This window comes from Triturus cristatus, chromosome 10 (genome assembly GCF_964204655.1).
Source record: "Triturus cristatus chromosome 10, aTriCri1.1, whole genome shotgun sequence".
NCBI lineage: Eukaryota > Metazoa > Chordata > Amphibia > Caudata > Salamandridae > Triturus > Triturus cristatus.
The window spans coordinates 241063324-241082327 of record NC_140593.1 but is presented as its reverse complement, the minus strand read 5'-3'; the positions used below and the strand labels follow the sequence as shown (position 1 = coordinate 241082327).

At 45.0% G+C, this 19004-nt stretch overlaps 1 protein-coding gene across 5 annotated transcripts in view; it reads right to left on the bottom strand.

Moving 5' to 3' along the window:
* Positions 1–19004, bottom strand: part of UMAD1 (UBAP1-MVB12-associated (UMA) domain containing 1) — a 136976-nt gene that overhangs the window by 51525 nt on the left and 66447 nt on the right. For all 5 annotated transcript variants that reach the window (XM_085630882.1, XM_085630885.1, XM_085630884.1 and 2 more), the window contains one exon: positions 15559–15662. In XM_085630882.1, coding sequence (XP_085487008.1) covers positions 15559–15640 — 82 coding nt within the window. In that variant the 5' untranslated portion in view covers positions 15641–15662. The remainder of the gene's footprint in view (positions 1–15558; positions 15663–19004) is intronic.

Below are 19004 nucleotides of genomic sequence, written 5' to 3'. Positions count from 1 at the left end.
TCTACATAAGTTATTTACTCAACGTCTTTCTCGACGCAGGAGACTATGCTTTCATGGAAAACGAAAAATAGAAGTCTCCAAATGAGGAGCTTGAACTTAAACTGCCTTTTTCTATGACCAATGGCAAGATATGTTTCCTTTCAGCCCACTACCACTTCATATCACTCTTACGGCCGTCCAATACAGGTTCAAGATGGGAATGAGTCCAGTCATAGTGGACTGTAAAATAAAAGCTAAATATGCCAGGTACTAGAGTGTGAACTTAGCGTAAAGTGAAAGTGGACAATATTTATGATGCCTGGTTTGATGAATATTCATAAAGGAAGTCTGAGCCTTTTGAGTTCTATCCCAATTCAACCCTGAAGCCATTTCTATTCTCTAAGACAGAGCTAGGGTATATTTTAGGAGGCCAATTAGGTGACTGGGTGGACAGTGTGGGAGCATGAGCTTCGAAAGAATAGACTTAGGCCTGCAAGTGCCTTCTGCATCAGGCAGATGGTTTTAAATTCAATCCTTTGCTTGACTAGAAACTAGTATAGAGGCATCAGGCTAGTGTCAGGCTAGTGTGGTATGGCTGGTTGTCTTCGATCCTTGGATGAAACTAATCGCATAACTATGTGCCCTTTTGCGTGGAGTCGTCTGCGGATACCAGTTAATCCAAGACACAAACAATGTAAGGACCGAGTTGAGGTAAATTACCCCTTGACGGAGGAGCCCGTAGAGGAGCAGGAGAAGGGAAATGCACATTCCTGATCACACTGAGGACAAATACAGATTAGAGTTATGATGAACGTTAGCCTGCAGACTCAACTGGCGACAAACAGCATCATCATGGAATCCCCAGATCAAAGCATCATGTTCACCGTCTTTGATCCGCTTCGGCATAGCAGTTAAAACTCAATCCACTGAGGCATTACAGTACAGTTCAACAATTCCTGGATTCTCAGATATTCTGATGTGGATCTGTAGGTCATAACCAAGCATGTTAAAGGCAATATTGTGGTAGTTAATGACAGTTGCATGGATGACTATAAATGCACTGAGGAGCCTAAGTGACAACACTTGCACTTGTGGTATGCTTCATGAGCAGTTAGTAGACTCAGAGAAGGAGGATCACAGCTTCAGATCTTGCGTCTGAATTGCTCAGCAGCCCTAGCCAATGAACGAGAATGTTGAGGTCCATTGGGTTGAACGCCTTAGGAAGCTTAGGAATCAAGACATGGGTCGTTTATGGCCAATCCTTCCTCCCCCTAAGTAGTGGTTAATTTGCAAAAATTGATATTTAATAATAAGTTGAAGGGCCCGCGCACATTACACCACCCATTGCCCCCTGCCAGCGTGGGCAAGAAGAGTACCAACACAACTACAAACCATCACACTCCTACAAATGAGACAATTCGGGCCATTACAGGGGCATTTCACCATGGGCCTGCACGTGGGACACAGTCTGCTTCCAGGTGGATATATTTTATCTAGTGTTCAATTGGTTCATTTAGGATAGGTGGAGTATAACTGCATAACACAGAACCTGACATCGTTTGTGGGGAAGGCCTGATAAAGAAGAGCCACGTTTCTACTGTGGCCTTGAAAACTAAGTTGTTTAGTAAAAACTGTCCCTATATATGTTAAGAGAAGGTTCAGTTTCAGCGAATGTATCAATTCTATTGTTAAAAAATAAGTCACCAATATAGTTGAGTCCCGTGATGTACATCAAGAGACATCTATGTCTTTGCCAGGCCTATGAAAGTAGAGCAATTCCTAGAGTGATGGTGTCTGGGCGGGAGGTGTGCCAGGACCCACATGAGATGATGAGCTTGTCAGCCAGATGTGCGGAGGTTGGTGGCCGGGATGGCTTTGTAAACAACATAGATGCTTTTGAAGATGGTGCAGGTGGACAGGAGGAGCCTGTGGAATTCACGCAGTGAGGTGTTAATGTGGTAATATTTCTTCAGGATCTCAGTAAGGCCTGCAGAAGCATGTAGGATGCCCTGAAAAGGAACCAATGTGGAGTCTATGAGGCTTTAGAGCAAGGTATTCCCACCATCCTGATGTAATAATAAGAGGGCTTGAACAGCAGTCCTGAACTTGCTCTCTGTCGTTCTCTTGCAACAGAGGGGGTTGTTTGAAGTCACAGACTCGCCGACTGAGGTAGCGAGGGTGATGCACTTGCGTGGGTGGCATATACACTTCTACTTAGTCGGCAAAGATGCAGAGGTGCACCTGCTCCCGCCACAGGCTAAAATGAAGGGCCGTGCTTGAGGGCAGTCAAGGACCAGCAGCAGTGGAGGCAATGCAATTGTGGTACACCCCCTGCAGTGAGTGTCGGGCAGCTGGTGGCACATGATCTCTGGGTGGACATGGAGAGGATCACATACGGAATAAGACAAGGCACCAGCGGCCAGCCGGGGAAGTGGCTCACACAGTGCACTGGGGAGGAGCAAGTGGGGAAGGAAGCAAGCTTTTGGCCTTACTAGTCCTCATCAGAGTGGGTCATTAGCGGAAAAGATAGGTTTTCACACTCAACCAGGGCTTTCCTCGATCATCGTGTTGCAGGTGTGAAGATATTTGTGTTTCCGATAAGGGGCAAGTGGTGGGTAGATAAAGGGGTGAAGAGGTAGTGAGCTCCTTGTGGGCCAGCGGGAGTGTGGGGTTAGCGAGGGCGGGGTCCCTTGTAGTGTAGCGTTTTAGACCCATGGAGATTTTCTGCGGGTTGCTTGTCTGATACCTTGTTTTGGAGTTCTATTTTCCGGCCTTCTTGGTCATCTACCACTTGTGTTATAACTACCTGGCGATTGCCATGCCAATTCCTGTGGCGAAATAATAATGAGAAAAAATAATTTAAAAAGCTCAGACAAGAAGCTTGTCTAAGGCATAGAAGTAGCAGATAGCGCAGGCTCAATAAGTCAAGACTTTGTTTACATCTTTCATTCATCCAAACATCCATCTCACTTTCAAGGATGCTATCCTGGCAAGGCAATTTGGGGAGGGGGGTTTTACTCTTGCCTTACGGAGATAATGTCCACTTTCCATTTCAGGGACAATGCAAGACAATCAAGACACAACTGCATTAAAAATAAGAACCAAACCAAAAGCTCTAGATAAGGGACAGCTTGCTTTTTTGGACATTAATTTCCCACATCACGAATTGTCACCTGGCTTAGTGATTTAAACATCTGATCTTTAAATCCAGCTTTCAGTTGAACTGTGATTATGCCTCCTAGATATTAAAACCAATCCAACGTTAACCACAGCAGTTCGTTTCTGAGGGCTGTTTAACACGGGCCAGAACTCCAACAGCCCCCCCGTGGCCCAAAACAGAACTGCAGCTTGTTTTTCTACCAGCCGTATCCCCTGTGGCTCTTGTCTTATCGAAATCGGAAAGGCTGCCATTACTCTTTTCAGAATCCAAAAACAGTTATTCTAAGGTTTACAAGTTATTCTTCGTATGTAAGATAAATAAAATATGACTAATATTTCCAAACCGCCAAACGCTACTGTACTGTGCTATACGTGAAAAAACATCTCCATGGGCATCTTTAAAAAAAAACAAAAAAACAGAAGGTTGGAAAAAAACAGGCTGACTTAGACAGCTTGCACACTGACCTATTTAAAAAGCTTATGCAGTACACGGCTTCTGCGTGAGTGAGTCTGAACTACTTTACTGTGCTGAACGACAGAGAGATTAAACGTACACCCACACTATGACATTCAGATTATATCCACTTTGTTGGTAGATGTACGGACATAAATTATACAGGATGCCTCTAATGGATTCTAAGACCCACCCACACACATTGCTTCGCCGTGCATTTTATGTAGCACGTACAACCACATGTTGCCGTTTGCTGAGGAAAGTAGCCCACGTTATACAATGTCATAAACAAACAGGATTTTGTGGATACACGGCGGGGCGATTTTGAAATCATAAAGTTACCGATTACACATACACGTAAACAGTTTCTTATGAAAGTATTATGATAATTATTCAAACGGCTTAACCATTATTGTACGTTGTGGGGTGTCGAGCAACCAGGCCCCGACGTGGCTGGAAAGAAAACACGTGGCACGCAACGCTGTGGAGGGCTCCGCCTGAACTGTCGGCAAGCAAGAGCCCACCTCTTTCACTCTCCCCGTGGAATGCGGGTGAATGGGTATGGGCGTGCGTCTGTCTGTCTGTTTGTCAGAGTCCAACACATGCCATTTCAAGAACACTAGACAGAACTTTCAAGAAAACAAAGATGGCACGAGAAGCGTAATAAAATATATTGTCCATGCCATGTCTACCAGAAATAAAGCTTTTCGAGAAGAGATTTGATATTGATGTGATAATTACAGAATTACAGAACTGGTAATCCAGAAAAGAAAAATCACTTTCAAACCAATAGGACCAGGGTTCAATTCCCGACGCGGCAGGGTCGTGGACCAGGGTCAAAACGGACTCGATAATTCTCGCCTCGGTACCTACTCTAACCAGGAACACACTCGGCAACTCTGGGCATTAAGCTTGCCTCATCTCTACAACGGCCCCCCACAGACGCCAGGGATGCCTGGTTTCACCTTGGAGATACCCAGAAAGGGACCATCTCACAGGGATAGCCAGGACGGGTTCCCCAGCGGTCTACAGCGCCGGGACGCCCCGTTGCTGGGGCAGCTGTGCGCTTTACAAGTCTACTACATTTACATTTACATTTACATTTTGATTAAGGAGCAAGACCCACTCACTATATATCAATCAATCATTAGTAGCAGCGACCCAGCAGCAGGATAAGGAGGCGGCTGTGGATGTGCTTGGGGAGGACATGCCAGAGAGGAGGCCATCTTTAGGTAAAGGCCACTCTCGAAGATGTGATTGACAATATAGCTACCCAATGGTGGAAGAGGGATGAAGGAAGCAGTTGTATGATATAACAAGCATTTGCAATGCAATAGGTCTCGCATTTATAAGAGTTTGAGCTATTGGCATTGTAAAATTACAATGCCTTTTATTTATGTTTTTGTTTTAAAACAAATAAAAGGCATTGTCATTTACAATGTCAGTAGCATGAACTCGCATAAAAGCAGTGTGCGGCGTGCAGCAGTGTGCGGCGTGCAGCAGTGTTTCGTGTAGCAGAGTGAGGCATGCAGCACTGTGTGGCGTGCAGCACTGTTGTGCAGCATGCAGCAGTGAGTAATGCAGCAGTGTGCAGCAGTGTTTGGCGTGTAGCATTGTGCGGCGTGCAGCAGTGTGCGGCGTGCAGCAGTGTGCGGCGTGCAGCAGTGTGCGGCGTGCAGCAGTGTGTGGCGTGCAGCAGTGTGTGGCGTGCAGCAGTGTGTGGCGTGCAGCAGTGTGTGGCGTGCAGCAGTGTGTGGCGTGCAGCAGTGTTTCGTGCAGCAGTGTGCGGCGTGCAGCAGTGTGCGGCGTGCAGCGGCATGCAGCAGTGTGTGGCATGCAGCAGTGTGTGGCATGCAGCAGTGTGTGGCGTGCAGCAGTGTGTGGCGTGCAGCAGTGTGTGGCGTGCAGCAGTGTGCGGCGTGCAGCAGTGTGTGGCGTGCAGCAGTGTGTGGCGTGCAGCAGTGTGAGGCGTGCAGCAGTGTTTCGTGTAGCAGTGTGCGGCGTGTAGCAGTGTGCGGCGTGCAGCAGTGTGCGGCGTGCAGCAGTGTTTCGTGTAGCAGTGTGAGGCATGCAGCAGTGTGCGGCGTGCAGCATTGTGCTGCGTGCAGCAGTGTCGTGAAGCATGCAGCAGTGAGTAATGCAGCAGTGTGCAGCAGTGTGTGGCGTGCAGCAGTGTGCAGCAGTGTGTGCCGTGCAGCAGTGTGTGGCGTGCAGCAGTGTTTCGTGTAGCATTGTGCGGCATGCAGCAGTGTGTGGCGTGCAGCAGTGTGTGGCGTGCAGCAGTGTGTGGCATGCAGCAGTGTTTCGTGTAGCAATGTGCGGCGTGCAGCAGTGTGTGGCGTGCAGCAGTGTGAGGCGTGCAGCAGTTTGTGGAATGCAGCAGTGTGTGACGTGCAGCAGTGTGTGGCGTGTAGCAGTGTGTGGCGTGCAGCAGTGTGAGGCGTGCAGCAGTGTGAGGCGTGCAGCATGCAGCAGTGAGTAATGCAGCAGTGTGCAGCAGTGTGTGGCATGCAGCAGTGTGCGGCATGCAGCAGTGTGTGCCGTGCAGCAGTGTGTGGCGTGCAGCAGTGTGTGGCGTGCAGCAGTGTTTCGTGTAGCATTGTGCGGCGTGCAGCAGTGTGTGGCGTGCAGCAGTGTGGCGTGCAGCAGTGTGTGGCGTGCAGCAGTGTGAGGCGTGCAGCAGTGTGAGGCGTGCAGCAGTGTTTCTTGTAGCAGTGTGTGGCGTGCAGCAGTGTTTCGTGTAGCATTGTGCGGCGTGCAGCAGTGTGAGGCGTGCAGCAGTGTGTGGCGTGCAGCAGTGTGTGGCGTGCAGCAGTGTGAGGCGTGCAGCAGTGTGAGGCGTGCAGCAGTGTGAGGCATGCAGCACTGTGTGGCGTGCAACGGCGTGCAGCAGTGTGCGGCGTGCAGCAGTGTGCGGCGTGCAGCATGCAGCAGTGAGTAATGCAGCAGTGAGTAATGCAGCAGTGTGTGGCATGCAGCAGTGTGTGGCGTGCAGCAGTGTGAGGCGTGCAGCAGTATTTCGTGTAGCAGTGTGAGGCATGCAGCAGTGTGTGGCGTGCAGCAGTGTTTCGTGTAGCAGTGTGCGGCGTGCAGCAGTGTGTGGCGTGCAGCAGTGTGTGGCGTGCAGCAGTGTGAGGCGTGCAGCAGTGTGAGGCGTGCAGCAGTATTTCGTGTAGCAGTGTGAGGCATGCAGCACTGTGTGGCGTGCAGCGGCGTGCAGCAGTGTGCGGCGTGCAGCAGTGTGTGGCGTGCAGCAGTGTGCCGCGTGCAGCAGTGTCATGCAGCATGCAGCAGTGAGTAATGCAGCAGTGTGTGGCGTGCAGCAGTGTGCGGCGTGCAGCAGTGTGTGCAGCAGTATTTCGTGTAGCATTGTGTGGCGTGCAGCAGTGTGCGGCGTGAAGCAGTGTGTGGTGTGCAGCAGTGTGTGGCGTGCAGCAGTGTTTCGTGTAGCATTGTTTCGTGTAGCAGTGTGCGGCGTGCAGCAGTGTGTAATGCAGCAGTGTGTAATGCAGCAGTGTGGGCAGCAGTGTGTGTCGTGCGGTAGTGTGCGGTGTGCAGCAGTGTACGGCGTGCAGCAGAGTGTGGCGTGCAGCAGTGTGTGGCGTGCAGCAGTGTGTGGCGTGGTTTGTAAAGAACAAGAAAAGCGGACATCAAAGGAAGGGTGGGAGGGAACGAGCATATGGGGTGTGAGTTATAACGAAAGTTAATTGTTGTGAAAGGGGATGCAGGAAGAGAGGCCGAGCGCAGGCTGGCGAAAGCAGTCTGCTGCTTTCAAGTCCGATGCCAGATGCCAGCTTCGCGCTTGAATGCCTCACATGCACTGGCCATGAACCGCATTCCTAAGGTCTTACTAAATCTCTCTGAATGCGTGAGGCGGCGCACGCGCAGGAAGTAGCTGGTGGCAACTGGAATGCGCGTGGTTGTGCGCGTAACCGCCACCCGATCTGCCTGGGAAGCCTTTGGGAGCATTTTCTGAAGCCCCTACATAAGTCTCGCTGAGCGATCGCTTACGCGATAGCCAGACGAGACCTAAAAATTACAGTCATACCTGGTAAGGAAACAGTGTTACACTTTACATGACAGACAATTCGTTTTTTTAGGCCGAGCCTGGGCAGCGCATGCGCTGCTCTGGAAGGCATACTGTATTGGAGTATGGACTTGAAGCCCTGTCCATATTTGTCATTGGCTTGTGTCATTATTATCCTTCGTAAATGCTGGCTTCCGATTCGTAAATAAGCTTGTTAGTCCCTCCTTAGTACCGCCTTGTCTTCATTTGTAACCTCCCATGAGGACACCCTCTTTTACATGTGTTGTTGCTCTGTGTAGGCTTTAATTACAGCCTCTGGGCACTATTTTGTTTAATGGTTTTCGCATGCTGCAGGCAGGACACGCTCTCCCACAACAGCTTTATTATTATTTGTACATAGCACAGCACGCCACGCTGATAGCTGCAGACGTGCCTTTGCTTTACTTGATGCGCCAAACGCACCTGCATGTTTAAAAAAATAAAATATTTTTATACTTTAAATTGCCCCATGCCGTACTTACACTTTAATGTCGGCCGTGCCCCTTTCCTTAGACAAGCAGAGTCTAAGGGAAGGGGCACGGCCACCATTAAAGTGAAAGCACGGCAAGGGGCACTTTTACAAAATAAAGCATTTGTCGGTCAACTTGCCAAACAAATGCTTTTTTTTGTAAAAGCGCCCCATACCGCGCTTTCACTTTAATGGCGACCACACCCGTTTTTTTAGACATGGCTCGTCTAAAGAAAGTGGCGAGGTTGATATTAAAGTTAAAGCGTCGCATGGGCGTTTTTACAAACCAGCATTTGTAATGCAATAGGTGTCGCATTTACGAAACTCTTGAAAATGCGAGACCTATTGCATTGCAAATGCTTGTATTTTTAACCTGTTCAATAAAACAAAGAAATAGTAATAATATTGTTCACTTGAACTCACTCCAGCAATGGTGCAAACGGTAAAATCCATTATAAATCACAACTGACTCAATGCTCTGGGGCAACATTCTAAAGTTGAAAAGAAGAATTATTTTTGCAACCTCACATTTTGAGAAAATCAGAATATTGGTCTAGGTGCTGGGGTTCTCACACTTAGCCCCTTATTCCGAGTAAGGCAGTCATTGTGTTACATATCTTGCACCAAGTAATTACTAGTACTGTAGGGTGTGGTAATGATGAGGAACTGAATGTTTGAACACCACTTTCTCCGGTTGCTCCCTCATTTTAGCTTCGTTTTCTTCTTCACATTTTGCAAGATTTTATTTCCTGGCAAAATGTGAAGGTGGGAAATATTCAATGTGCTGGCTTTTCCACTGAACTCACAATCTCGATTCAGGGTTCTCCCATAACTGTAATGAGGGTTCCACAAGGAAGAAATGTTTTAAGTAGAGGCCCTTTACTGTGGTCTGCAAGTACCTGGTTTGGCCAGCCGTTTTGAATCTGTTTTTTTCATGGCTAAGTTCATTCACATTAGGCTGGAGAATTTATCAGCTTGACATCTTTGCCTTACATAGGAAGCCACTGGTTACTCTGGTGGCATTTTCAATAGTTTTCAGTCTAATCCTTATTTTAGAGAGCTTACCTGCTCACCTTGGCCAAGGAAAGCCCATAAAAATAGTAGTGGAAATGATACTTACATAGCACTTCATTCCACACTGCTCAGTCTTAATAAGCACTGTAAATAACAGATGTTACTATTACCCAATTTCATAGTACCCAATTTATTTTCATGGGAAGGAAGGAAGGATTTGTCAGTCCAGCTGGATTCAAACCTGGAATCTGATGATTCATGCACGTTTCAGCCTTTAGGATTGTACTCACTGAATCACCTGTTCCCAATTATATGTTACAAGACTTAACATCTGCCAATCATAACATCAACACTTGGTCTAGACCTACTGTACTCTTTTGCTAGTTTTCAGGCAGTTCTTCAGCGTCTTACATTTGTGCTAAAACATGCTTTGGCTTGAGAAATACTCGGGCACTTGGAAGAGCTCTCTGTACATCAGTGTTGAGGGAGGCCGTAGACCATATGTAGGACAGCAGATCATCTGTGTCACTTGTATATCTCCAGTAATCCTGAAGGGGTGGGCAGGGTTGTAAAATAGTAAGTCACTAGTACTGGGACTGGAACGTATCTTCATTACCTGATCAATGGAATATAGTTCAACAGGTAGGCAAGTCTAAGAAAACTCACAATGTGCCTGGATTGGCAGGAGTTACTCTCACCCTCCTACAGCTGTTGCATGGCAGCAGGTCAAGTTTCAGACTGGGGGAAACTAGCCTAGTTGGAAGGTGCGACTACAAGTAATGGTTTGGAGTATTAGGTCATTGCTAATGCCCAAGTATCATGGGAGAGCACTGGTAGGTAAGTAGTCAATCTATTCTAGACACAATCCTGTTTAATTTATGGAAATTTGGTCCCCTTTCACAATACTACAAATCTTTCACTAAGGGACATATCCCCATTAGCAAGAGAATAAATTGGTCCTTCCTGTGGATGGTTGCCCAGGCCTCAGAAATTTCTTGGTCAATCTGTAAATGCGTAGGCTGCCTGATGAAAGGATCACATTTATGGATTAGTGTTCCACTGAGATGGCATAGGCTGTGTGCAGTAAGCATGCTGCATGTAAAAAGAAGCTGGTGACGTTTTGGTATCCAAAAAACATAAGTGAATGCCTCTGAAAGTAATATCCGGGTGATAATTAACTCCTACAGGGAAAAATAATGCCAGACCTATTTAAATAGCGCACTGAATAAACCAATGTTAAAACATATTCTATTAATTAGGCTCATGGTGCTCCCAGTAAAATATATAAATGCCCGTTGGAAAACCCTTGAAACAGTTACCTCTTGCAGACTATGCAACCTATATGGCGAATCCCTGGCCCATTTTGTCTGTATTTGCCCAAATCTGAGGAACGCACGCCGCACTTTATTAAAACAACTCTTTTTGCAGTATGGCAACCGCACTTGCACCGAAGCAATGAGACTAGTTTTTAACCTAGAAGTTCCAATGGAACTGGCAAGGCTAGCCAAATTTGCACGGCAACTCCAAAGGTCATTAACGGAAAGACAAGCCCATACTGATATACACGGATTAAATTTAACTGTAATTTTAAGAGGGTATACAAGCCCATAGTTTTAATGGTTCTCGAAACCTTTTAATTGTATTAGTATGAAATTATTCAAATTAATTGAAATGTTGAAATTTTTAGTAATATTATGTAACGCATCGATAGGATAAATTGTGTATGGTTCGGTACAATTTTTATTAATTGAAACAAATAAAATTACTACGTACCATTAAAAGGTCACAAGAAAGCAAGTTGACATAGGTAAGCTCTTCTTTCTGATTGTGTTTGCGGAAAGTCGTTTGTGCGTGAACAGCCTGGTAGCAAGCAGCATTCACAGAACTGCCAGGCCATTAGGAAAAGGAATGTTAAAATTAAACAGACAGAGAGGTCAAGACCACTGGGCTAAAACCCCTCTATGTACGTTATATGTGTATTTTAAAAGTTTTTTTTTTTTTTAACAAAAGGTCTTATGACAGTCTTAGAAAAAGTGGGCCCCTCCGGCACTGTACATGTGCTGTGGGGCCCCTAGCCTGAAAGCTCCTGAGTCCAGAGCATGGGGGCCCCCTCCGTGAACTGTGCACAGCGCCCTCAAGTTTCAGTACGCCACTGCTATGACATGGCTAGAGCGGTCTTCACCATAGCGCTATTTCTCTGTACTTTCAGCCACACTGCAGTACAACCTGTCTAAAATACATTGATAAAGCCAATAGCTCTTGCACTGATGAGACCTATTGGCTTTAATTCTATGCTCTGAAATGTGTAAATGTTTTTTTATGTGTGTTATGAAATAATGGGTGTATTGTATTACACTCTGATTTTATGAGTGCCTTCGGCACCCAAATAAAGTGATGTGATGATGAACATGTGGTATCCCATGGAATTCTAAATATAAACTATTATATAAACATAAGTGACTGTCTTAGTCTCATTGCCATAAAATTCCAAAGGCGATTGTAAATGAAACAGAAGCTGCAATATTGATGCAGCGACACATCATGTTATTGTTTGGGTAAGTCAGCGCTCATTAAAAAAATTACATCACCTTCATCTAAACTATTCCTTCAGCTCTATAGTTTATATTTTTCGCCGTACTTCTATTACTGCGTATCACCAAACCCTAGGTTCAAACTCTGAATGAAATGGTTGAAGTTCAACCAGTAAAAGCAAATTTCCCCATGTTTGCAGTCCCTGTTGCAGTATTACTGCATCTTTTTACCATGGTAGAGATAAAGAGGTGCTAAGCAGTTTCCAAGATGTATGGTAATGATTTGCTGTTAAGGACACATTACATGTTGATGTGAAATGTAATCATAAGTAGAATTTCCTAAACTCATACCAAACATCCATCGTAGCCCAGGCAAGCAATCTTTGTCTTCCACTCCATCGCACAACACAAGGCTTGTGGAATCAAGTCATATATATCCATGGAGCGTCACTCATCGCGCAATAAGAACCACCACACCAAATATTTGCACTTAGCATAAAAGGTCACTTTATTAGGCCAGGCAACATAAATTAGAATCTTGCTACAATAAACATTCTTGGAACAAAAACCCCATTGTCATTACTCTTGAAACTTTTGCTATCCAACCAAATATTCCCCACAAGACTTCTCATCAAAAATACCCCATGAAATGCACAATCCCAATCAACCTTTCCAACGCCCCTCCCCCACCCCAGAGGGAAGGATAAGCCCGCTCCAGACCATCCAACCCCCAAGAAAAAACGCCCCCAAAGGAAAATCAGCGAACCAGGAAAATGCTACCTGACCTAAACGTGACTTTTTTTTTTGTATTGTATTCTTATAGGGAGGGTTGGTGGGACACAAAAACGACAGCCTCCCAATCTCCTCACAGAAAAAAAAACGCTGTCTCCCCTAACTGCTGCCTGCTCTGCTTGTGCTGCTGAGCCCCGCCCCCTGCCTGCCTAGAGCCCTCACGCGCTGTGTGGACTGTTCCACAGCACGAAATTCCCCAAGGGGACAGCTGCTCGTGCCGCGATCCCCTTGGGACCCCATTGAGCACATAGCAATTATTATTATTTTTTTTTGTTGATTTTTTTTATTGTTTTCCTTCGAACAAAACATATTGACATTTGATTGTACAGTTTTCCCGTATCACTTGGCAGTACAGCACACGATTTTACATCCAGCCAGTTGAAACCATTTCTACACAGTTTTACATTTCCGATATGGACGCCCCACGCTCCCACCCCAAGCCTCTCCCATCAGTCTGTGTCAGAGGTATCATCATCCTGCACTGGCGGTGGATCGCATATGCCTCCTCTAAATTTATTCCATGCCCCCCATACCTTATCCCATTTACGGGGGCATCCCCGCCTGATGAATGTCGATCGCTCAGCCAGCATGGCTGCATCCATGTCCCTTCCCCATGCGGACAGCGACGGTGCCTCCACCGCCCCCCATGTTTCGCTTAGCTGTCACAATCCCCAACGTGGCCCAGCTCTGAGCCTCGCAGTTGAGGTCATTAGGTTCCCACACGTTTAACAAACAGCGCCTGGGCTCCGGCACCAACGACACTCCCCCCGACTGTGACATCGTCCGCATCACCCGCCTCCAATAGTCTTGAATTATAGGGCAATCCCAGATGGTGTGGAAGAAGGTACCCTCCTCCCCGCAGCCGCGCAGACAGAATAGGTGCGGCGCTCTACCCATTTTATGTAGCGTGTGTCTGGTGTAGTATGAGCGGTGCAGAATCCGGAGCTGTACCAGCCGTAGCCTCGAGGGTATACCTGCCCCACGCGGCGAAGCTAGCACCTCCCGCCATTCCGGATCATCAAACTCGCCTACAACACTGGCCCATTTCTCCCGCAGGGGTCCCATTGGGTCTGGCAGGTTGTTTACTAGCTTACGGTATGTGAGTGACGTGGCCTTCTTTGGCATATAATCCGTCAGCAACCTGTCCTCCAGGGGAGATGCCTCCGGAACCTCCACGCCGGGAGCAAACTTTGATACCAAGGCATGTTTAATCTGCGTATACCGAAACCATTCCGAGGGCGCTAGTTCGTATTGTTGTTGCAGGCGTGTGAATGGGACCACTGCACCTTTCTGCCACATGTCGCCTACCACCGAGATCCCGATGCTGTCCCAGCTATCAAAACCCCTGCTGTTCTTGAGCCGCCTCAACCGCTTTGCGTCCCATAGAGGCGTGAGCTGGGTCAGAACCCCACGCCACCCCAGTTTGGCCTGGGCTGCGTGTCAAATGTCTACGGTCTGTCTCAGGGGGCCAATTAACTCCAGGGCCAGTCTTCCGTCGTATAAGGGCGACAGCATACACCTCGTGCCAAATATGTCCCTGTCCGCCTTAAATGCTGGGTCGGACTGTGGCGCGTGGAGCCATTGATTGACTACCTTTTTTAGCTGTGCTGCCCAGTAATAAAGTTGGACATTGGGGAGCGCTATCCCCTCGTCATACCAACCGCGGACTAGTTTAGACTGCGCAATTCGTGCCGGCCCGTTACTTCATAGGAGGCTAGTGACCTGTTTCGCAATTGCACGAAAGTAGGCCGGTGGCACTTGATACGGCGTATTTTCCAGCACGTATAAAAACCGAGGCAGAGCACATACCAATTTTTACTTTAATAATTTATACTGCTATATGTCGGTATTTCCTGATGGGTTAGTTGACCTCCTGATAGCAAAAGTAAATAAAAAGCACAACATTTTTTAACGACAATGAAGTTAAAATGAGTGGCCTCCTAGCTGCCGAAATGCTAACTGTTTAAACATTTCCAAACATAATGAACAAACCTGATCACCAACCCTTCCACGGCTGCATTAAGGAAAAGAATAATGGGGGCCTGTAAGGTTTATCATTTATTGTATACTCTAAAGCTCTCAACCAATGTCAATCTATCAGCTACAATTCTCTATAAGCATCATGTGTTTATCTACCTCTGAACACTCTGAACAGCAGTGTCATAATTTGTCATAACCAAGGCATACACATTTAACAACATTGTTCTACAATATAATCAATTATTACACATTGCAGCAGATAGGGCACGAGTGAAACTTTTCAATACTTGTGGATAAATTTGCAGATTATATTTTTTTTATTTTAAATACTATGCGGTTGCCAGAGCTGGCACCTCACCCCTAGACTTAAATTAGCCCAGATTCATTAACTTACTCTCTGCGAACTGAGAATCCAAATTTAGTAGTACTAGGTTAGATGTTATATGTAGGAAGTCACCTATACCTCTGCATTAAAACAAGTGGTATATTTGCCAATAGGATACACTAGGCCTTCAAATTCATATTTAAAGGATTTTCAATGGCAATGTTTACTCAGCATAGCAGACTGCAAATATGGGGGTTGAAGTGCGAGGTAAAGGTTGTACTAATTTGCATGCACTGCATTAGATGACTTCCTGCTCAACCAGCTGATGTGTAAAACTTGCTACTGTTTGTAAATGTCCTACTCATGTCATGAGAGAAAGAAGGCTTCATCACTTTGACATCAGGTAGGTTCTGAACTACATTTGGAGCTCAACCTCCATTTCTGCAGGATATGGACATCACTCTATGGGAAATGTTGCCATAAATGACAACTACAATGGTTACAGCCATAAAATACGCTGAGAAACTCATTCACTCGATATAGAACTTTAAAAAAAAAAAAAAGAATGTTAAAAAAAAACTAGTGCCAAAGAATCTGAAGAGCTACTCAACGCTAAAGTTCAATGGACCTTTGGTGCTACACAAAGCTACTAAATCATCCTCTCTTCAAATTAGGACAATAAAAACGGATCCAATTAAATAGCAGAATTTGCAAACTAGACAGTGACAATATTACTAAAAAGTAAAAAAGTTAATATTATTTCATAGCAATGTATAGAGTGTTGTTTACCCAGAAAAACGAACCCATCAGCTTCCTTTTCTGGGGGCGAAATCTTCCGAGATTCTTGGTTACTTCGAAAAATTCGGAACATATTTCCTTTACACACCAATTACCTAAAACGTGTTGAATTAGAAATGGCAGTGTCATTCTCAACTGAAGAGACAATAGCATGCGTTCAGCAGAGTCCTTCATGACATTGCTTAATATCCCACCTCCACCGAAGCACTCAATAAATAGATCTGAGAAAATGTATAATTGGAGACACAGCTGGCTAACAGTGAGGATCTAACTTTATGAGCTTCATTTAATGATTTTAGTCAATGTAAAATTTCACTTACCCATTGACTGGATGAAAAACGCACCAATATCCTTGATAATAAGTAGCTTGTGGTATGGCTCTCAAATAAGAAGCACTGTCAAAAATCTTCACGTTGGACCTTAGCGAGCTGGTGGGAAAAGAACTTTCACCACGCATTTTGTTAACCACGGTTGCTTTTAGAACGCATATGCTTTAACAGTACATGTCTTTATCACGCATATGAGGTAAGTTTCGGGGGTCTCCCCCCACTGAAAAAAACATTTCCCTCGTACAAAACCCTAGAAATTCCCCTGTTATAGTTAGTTCAGCTAACTATAACTCGCGCCCCCGCAATGCACTGCTCATGACATCACATATTACATCACTCATGACATGGTCAGTGACATCACTGATGACATCTCAAATGACATCACTGATGACATCACTGATGACATCATCCATTGAGTATGTGTTTCTGAACAGTTTTAATATGTTCAATATATATAGGGAAAGGCCTGTTGAAAAATAAGTGGGTGTACAAGTGTGTGAATGGATGATTTTCTAGGTGCATAACTGACTCTATAAGGGAGTCATTAAATGTATCTTACTGCAGACTAGTGACTAAACTGTGTGAATGTCTGTATGTGTCTGTGTGTTGGTGTAGAAGTGGCTGCATGGTTTTGTGAATAGCTATACGAGTGTCTATATGGGTTACTGATTGGTTGTCTGAGTATCTGTATAGGTGCCTGAGTGTTTGTGTGGGTAGGGTGTGTGTGACTCTGTGACTAGATGTGTGAGTGGGTGATTCAGTGGGTGCATGGTTTTAAGAGTGCATCTGTGATGCACTGTATGGTTGGGTGAGTGTATGTATGGGTGTGTTAGTGATTGAATGTTTATCTCAGCTGTACATGTGTCAGTAACTACATATGTGAAATGCAGTTTATATGTGTGTAAGAGTATATAACTATCTATATGTGAGTGTGTGTGATTTTGGGAGTGGCTGTATGCGCCATAGTGCAAGGATATCTGTGTCATGTGCAGTTTGGTTTTTCTGCAGGAAGACATAGAATTTGTTAGTATTTTTATGAGTAAGTGAACTTGAGTATTTTTAACTGTATAGGTGAGTAAATTTTACTGTGATTAATTATTTGCATGACTGACTAGATGTGTCAGTACCTCAATGGATGATTGGCGGTGTGTGAGTGTCTATATAGGTGTATAAATGCACAGAGTGACTGTAAGTATGAGTGACTGTAGAGGTGAGTGAGTGGACATGTATGTAGACCTAAAAGTCAATGAGTGGGTGAGTAGTTATTGGTATTGGAGTATCTATGGTTGTCAAAATGGCCGTCTGAAATTTTGAGTCGGTGTATCAAAGGTTATATTAGGGTGTGAGAAGATGCACTAATTTATCACATGGATGACGTCATCAGTGATGTCATTTGAGATGTCATCAGTGATGTCATCAGTGATGTCACTGACCATGTCATGAGTGATGTAATATGTGACGTCATCAGCAGTGCATTGCGGGGCGCGAGTTATAGTTAGCTGAACTAGCTATAACAGGGGAATTTCTAGGGTTTTGTACGAGGGAAATGTCCAGCTAACTATAACGCCCCTGAAACCTATGGTTTTTTCAGTGAATTTCAAAGGTTTTTTAAATGCCAATTCCTAACTAAAACATGCATGAAACCTATGGTTTTTTCAGTGCATTTCAAAAGTTTTTTAAATGCTAATTCCTATCTTTAACTTATCTCTGAAGATGTCATGTTTAATGATTTTGATTGGATTTGTATATTTTTCAAATTCAGTGTGTCAAATTCATTAATTTTGTTTTTTTTATAGACTATCACCATTTTTTAAACTTATTTTTTCAATTGATTCTTTTAAAAATTAAAAAATATTATTTGAAGTTAATTGCTTTTTCAAACATATTTTTTTATATTTTTCAAAATATTATTTGAACTATATGTGCAAAACTTTATTTTATATATATTTTTTAAAATGTTTTTGGATCCGCGCACCCTAAGTGCACCGTTCACGATTCCTACGCGATAGCGTCCGCGCATGGTATGCGTCGGGTATGTGGTTAGTGCGCGATCGCTATGCGACCGGTACGCGACTCCCAGCCTATACGCGACACGTTCGATGTACGTAACGCGATGTTTACGCGCTTCCGCGATGCGTCATCTGCGTCTATGACGTGGTAGGTGCGCGGATCCCGCGAAGTATTTAACATTTAAAAAAACATATATATGTATTTCATGTGAATATTAATTGAAGACAAACTCTAAACTAGTCTTAAAACTAATATATTTTTACATCTAATCCTATAATTTTTTTTAATTCAATTTCGCGGATGCGCGCTGGGTGCGTGCTGCGTAAGCGCACGGTGCGCGGATCCCATGTGACCTCCAAAAAAAGAGATTTGATTGGTTCATTACACTTCCTCTTCTAACTACTGAAAGACCCCACCCATTTCAATCATTCCTCTTAGAGCTTCTTTAGAGGAACATCTCATCTAGAAGAAACTTTTTGGGGAAGATTTCCACAGCTGCAATTTTTCGCAAAACAATGGCTTCTGCACAACAACCAACATCTGAATCAGACCTTTCGTCCGATGAGGAATTTGTTGTGGAACCTCCACGCCAAGAAAGATACACCTCTGTTTCTGCTTTTCTCCGAGACTACAGAATGGGGTGCATTTACAATAACAATCTGCGCTTTCATATGCAAGAGATGTATATGAGAGATGGAGTACACTTTACTGATGAAGGAAACAGAGTCTTCCTCAACAACTTTAGACTCTGTATAGGTACTTAGTTATAAGTACCAAAAACTCTGAATGAACACAACGGCTCTTGTTAGAGCCACTCAAGAACAAAACACTTAAGGTTAATCTTTATCTCCCAACAATTTTTTTTTTTCCCTTGGATCCGCGAGAGGATCCGTGCATCCAACGCGATAGGATGCGCGCACCGTGCGCGCATTTCGCCGTATTTTTTTTTTTTTTTAAAGGGGCCCCAGGGGGTCCTTCTGGGACCCCCTAAGCACCTCTAGAGGGTTAGAGTATTTCCACTCTGCCCCCTTTGTATGTTTTACACACTTTTTCCCCTTGCTTCTTCAGCCTCGCTTCTACCGAGGCAGAAAATGGTCG